The 5,489-nt window shown below is 38.0% G+C and overlaps 1 protein-coding gene across 1 annotated transcript; it reads right to left on the bottom strand.

Annotated features, from left to right (window-relative positions):
- Positions 1-345: 345 nt before the first annotated feature.
- Positions 346-5,269, bottom strand: LOC111389388 (aspartic proteinase-like). Its single transcript, XM_023014309.1, has 14 exons — positions 5,157-5,269; positions 3,767-4,144; positions 3,593-3,653; positions 3,143-3,237; positions 2,950-3,062; positions 2,592-2,760; positions 2,463-2,502; positions 2,274-2,338; positions 2,057-2,170; positions 1,887-1,951; positions 1,511-1,664; positions 1,315-1,434; positions 778-866; positions 346-679 (listed from the first exon to the last, which is right to left on the bottom strand). The coding sequence occupies exons 2-14, from the start codon at positions 4,136-4,138 to the stop codon at positions 595-597; spliced, it is 1,542 nt and encodes a 513-aa protein (XP_022870077.1). The 5' UTR covers positions 4,139-4,144; positions 5,157-5,269; the 3' UTR covers positions 346-594.
- Between the last annotated feature and the right edge of the window lie 220 nt (positions 5,270-5,489).

Here is a 5,489-nt window from a genome sequence, read left to right as displayed (position 1 = left end):
ACCCTTGTGCTTAAGAATACCCTCTTATTCTACCATTGTGCCATCCCTGTGGAGGCATAAATAGTCCATCTATTTTTTATCGCATATGTAATGAACAAAGCTCATTTGAAGAGGACAAGCTTTCAGCTTGCGTGATACTAAATAGAAGTCTGAACCGTCCAAGCATGACTTGCACAACTAGTACATCTTTGCGATGAAAAGGGAATTCCCACAAAATAGGTTAACAGACAAGGGATTTGCGCTCAAATTTGTTGGAGCTCGTTTTTGAGTCCACCTGAACGAGCTTGGCTTTATAAAATTGGAGTTTTATTTTTGACGTGATATTAAAATTGCAAAACCACTCCATGAACTAGAAAGAAATACTCTCAACCTTCATAGCATTGAAATCACACAAGTACAAGCCCATATTTGGTAATTTTAAACCCCTTCAAGCAACCCATCATGCTACATTCATATTTAAACTGAGCAAATATTTACATATTCTCCTTCAGTCCGAGGCCAACGACTTGAAATTAACCGCCTAAACACCCATCTTGATTACTGAGGCACGACTGACCATATATAAACACGGGGAAGGGGGGGAGCGGGGTGTGTTCAAGCTGCTTCAGCAAATCCAACTCTCAATTTGCCACCATCGAATACAGTGTGGTATCGACCCATGAAAACATCTCCCAAGATCCTGCACATCACATCAATGCATTGAAACATTTGCCACCAACATGTAATACAACTGGAAACTATTTTTCGTAATAATATATGATCTTGAGAAAGAATTACCAAAGAGGCCCACGAGGAGGGGGAATGTCCAAAGCAGTGAAACCAGAAATGCACTGTGCAGCAGCACCCTCACCAACCTTGAGTATGTACTGGTGAACAACACAGGATAACAATGTTAGTAAGAGAGTAAACAGATATAACCAACTACAAGGAGCAAGATTCAAACCCGACAAGTGCATCACAAAAATTAGTTCTGCCGTAGTCAATGCCAATTTACAAATTACCAGAGATACTGCTAGTTAATATGGTGAATCTTTGATGGCAAGGTTAGAAAAATAGCTGTATCAAAACCAAAGTGCCAAAAGTCCACCGCAGGAAGGACTAAAGTTTAGCATTACTAATTTAGTTTATATTAAATAGTTTTCTGCTTTCTATCAAGGGAAAAAAATAATAAAAAAAGTATTCTAGGCTATTATGCTACAGTGGTTAAACTGACCCATTTCCTTACTACAAGGTGCATCAATGCCATGTCAAAATTTCGGACAATATGGAAAGATTATGTGAGAATTCTAAGGACAGCAAGCATTTGAATCGAACCTCTTCCGGAGAAAGGTCGAAAACTTTTCCACCGATAGTGAAGGAAACACTAGGCATAGAAGAAAGGCTACCACATTGAACAGCTGATTCTCCCATCGGACTGGGCAGCCGCTCGCAAAGCTGCAATTTTGTCCATTACAAGCATCAACATGAGACAGAAGTGCAGAACTAAGAGATAGCAACTGATGAAACTTACCTCATTTACATAGCTCAAAATGCGATCTTGTGTTTGGTTCTGCCTCAGTTGGTTTTGCATCCAAACAACTGCCATTTCACAAGATGAGCACATAGCATCACGCAGTCCTGATGATCTACCTTCTTTCTCATCCACAACACTCTCAATTCCCATGCTGTACAGAAATATCAAGAATGAAAGTCAGGAGAGATGCCCAGAAAAGGACAAACAACCCATTCAAAATTACGGATTTGAATGAATGCCCGAAGAACTTCCCAAATAAGTGACAGCAGGGAGCTCTTGAATGCAGAGGGAAGAGAAGGGTGTTCTTTTTTCTTTTTCTTTTTTGTTGGGGGTGGGAGGGTGAAGAGGTGGGGGATGGGGACTGGGGACTAACCTAACACCATGAGCTCCATCGAAGGCACATAACCCAATCTGGGAGCATATCTTCTGGGGTCGTGCCTGTTGACATTGTTCAAAAGAAAAATCAAGCAAAATAGACAGGTTATAATACACAACATGCACCTTATGAAAATTGCAACTAAAGCAAAGATATATAGTCACAACCTCTGACAAAAGAAGATCCATAATTGTCTGCCCATATTGTTCAACCACAGCCTTGCATTCCTGGCTGACGACTCCTGTGGCTCCAATAGCATGGTTAATCATTGTGACAATAGTCTACAAAATACAAGAGATACATAGACAAGTATTAGACGAGCATATAATGGCAACCAACTTGTTATCCCTTCACACGCACAATATATTATTCCCACAAGCCTACCGTGGGACCTGCTAACAGAGAAGTTCCAGAGTCAGCAATTGCCGAACATCCTCCACCGCAGTAACCTAAAAAAACAGAGTCGTAAAATACATTAAGGGGGAGTAATTAGAATGAAGCAAGAACTTTTCGTGTGATAATTATGTAAATTGTTTACAACAGTGCAATTTGAAGGTTTCAAAGATTGCATACCAGTCGGTTTATGATCGATGAGGACATCACCCATATCAAACTGAGAATATAATAGTCAAGAGTTAGATAAAGACAGGAAACGATCAAACGTCCATTTCAAAACTAAAAACAATATTTAAACCAACCAACCTGCCAGTACCCTTTCCGCGTCACAGGAACATATGTATGTTTGCCGTTGTAATGATTTGGATCAACTCCACCAAAAACTATTTCGCCTCCCTCTTCTTCCTCAACATTTCGATTGAGCCAAAACGAAAACACAGGCTCCTTAATAAGACCTTGTTTGACCATGCTGTACCTGTAACACAAGCAAGAAGATAAGAGGAATTTGGCTTTAAATGAATTGCAATAGAAAAATGATGTCCCCAATGTTTCGAGTCAGAGAGCAAATTACATCCGCACTTGCACAAGGAATTCTAATATAGTGAATAACTAAAAAACAATCCCCAAAAAAATCTGAAAGAAAAAACAATAGTTGGACTTATACCACACTGGAGTAGCATTTCCAACTGAGATCTCTTGGAATCCAAGTCCCAATATGCCATCAAACTTGGCAACCAAAAATGTAACGCTAGGCTCTCTTGTCGCCTCAATAAATTCCTGAGAAGTCAACAATGTGCATTAGGCCATTTCACCTATAGACTGATACCTCACATTAACCAACAGAAAAAGTAATAAACCTGATTCTTGACGACTAGGTCACCAACTTCGACGTTATCCTGGCTGAAGAATCCAGAAATAGCTCCAGTACCATAGTGAATAGCAGCAGATTTCCCTGCATGACCAAATAGCCCATAGAAGGGTTATAATACTGAGGAGTTATCTAAATCAATGAAATCAGTTTTAAACACCATGGTGAATAGCACTATATACTCTTATGCCGGTAAACAGAAAGAATATCATATGAGAATACATGCTAGGCACATCAGTAATATATCACGCAGCAAAAGACTCCACTCTCTAATCTCATCTCAGGAAAATTAACGGTGGGCATAGAAACTTTAAATATAGATATCTTAAAATATTGAATAACTTTCATTTCATGGAGCTAGACATAATGAGACTTGAGCTTCAAGACTCGTGAAAAACTGAACTACATGTATACAAGTGAAAACAATAACAAAACGAACCATTCTTTTTATAAGTACTTGATCTGCTTGACTTGTATTTGGAATGGAAGAAACATGGAACCTGCACCAAGATGCATGAGTCTTAAATTTCATGGTCCCATCAAATTGACAAACATGAATTAGGTCAATTCAATTTAGTTTGAAAGAGAGCACATATCTCAACAGCCAACTCACAGAGAAATAGCACTTTGAAGATGGCACCCACAAATTAGAGCTGCCTGTGTCAAAAATCACAGTGAATTTCTGATGGGGAGTGCCAACACCAATCTCCCCAAAGTACTGAGCGTCCATGTAGTTCTTTAATGCTACAATGTCAGCATCTGCAGAATCCCCAAGCTTACCTCGGAGATTATACTTCCTGATTGAAGCTCTCAGGGCCTCTCCTTCTTTGGACTCAAGCCGGGCAGCAAGCCGGTTGTTTTGATCAAACTTCATCTTTTTTAGCCCAATTCTCACCAACCCATCATTTAAAGCAGAAAAGGCAAGAGAAAAAAGCAGGGATGAAAGAACCAGAGTGACAGCAACAGCTCTCAATTTGATTCCCATTTTGACCTATAATTTCACATCAACATTGAAGTCTATAAGTTGTCAATAATCAGTTCAGAATAAAAGAATCCACATGAACTTTGAGATAACATTTAAGAGACTTAAATGAAGCAAAGTGCATTATTATTTAAAATATAAAAAATAAAATTAAAAGGTAGAAAATATCTCTATCCCTCCCCCAATATTCTAACTTCGATATAAACTCGCAGCTCTGATAATTCTTGATTACTCGTTTCTCAAGGTAGTACTTAGCAATTTTTTTTTTAATTTCTCCACCTTGATCTGTAAATTGCCTAGGGATGCAAATATCACAAAACTGAAGAAATTTACATTTCGCTTGTCCAAAAAGCATCTTCTCATTTTTCAATCCCATGATACTACGCTTTTGAACGAGGAAAGAACCTAAATTCAAGTTTTGCCACCACCAATATATTATAATCGGACATAACGTCTCATGGGCAAACATATCTCAGAGGATAAATAGAAGAATATTAAATTAACTGTTTCTTAATTAACAAGCTATGGATAGAAAAATATAATATAAAGAAATTTATTTTTTACTTCATCAGATATATCCATGTCCAACCTAATAACTTTGTTCTGGTGCATCCGATCAAATTACAGAAAAGTCCCGTTGCCTCACCTTCCATAAAACGTTAAAATTCATTTCCCACCTAAGATTTCTCTCTTTTATTTTCCTCGACAACATGCAACAAATTCTAAAACCCGGAAGACAAAAATAATGAAAAGCAAACAGAACAATGAAAGGGGAAAAAAATATATCTAATGAAAGAAAAATCTAGAGCTTGCGCGTACGGGAAAATAAATAAATAAAGAATTCACAATATTCAATAAAAAAAACTGGATTGAAAATTTAACCCCGAAACCTCTAACTTTCCATCCTAGAAATAGAAATATAAATATAAAGAAAAAAAAATACAGTGCGATCAGAATCCTCGAACAAAAATAAACGTGAAATTCTCCGGAAGAAAATAACCATGATCAGAAAATCACTCACCGAAATTTTGACGGAAGGAAAGACGATATATCAAACGGAGAATAAAATTAAAATATAAAAGGGAGTGTGTAAATATGGGAGTGTATATATAGCAGAGGCCACAGATCACGAGAAAATCCCAACCGTTATATTTGATCAAAGGATTGCGATTTGGGCCAACTCATTTCGCTTTCACGAGATGCTCGTGTTGAGGACGCGAAGCAAAGAACTTTTCTCAGGTGATAAGTTACGCCGTGGGGCATGAGACCATGATAGAGGTTTAGATCTGGGCCGTTGGTGATTCCATCTAACGGTGAAAAGAGGTTTTTAAGGCTACGAGTGAAGAATATCGGT

Source organism: Olea europaea, unplaced genomic scaffold (assembly GCF_002742605.1).
Source record: "Olea europaea var. sylvestris unplaced genomic scaffold, O_europaea_v1 scaffold586, whole genome shotgun sequence".
NCBI lineage: Eukaryota > Viridiplantae > Streptophyta > Magnoliopsida > Lamiales > Oleaceae > Olea > Olea europaea.
The sequence above is the reverse complement of the archived record's forward strand: the minus strand, read 5'-3'. Positions and strand labels throughout refer to the sequence as shown.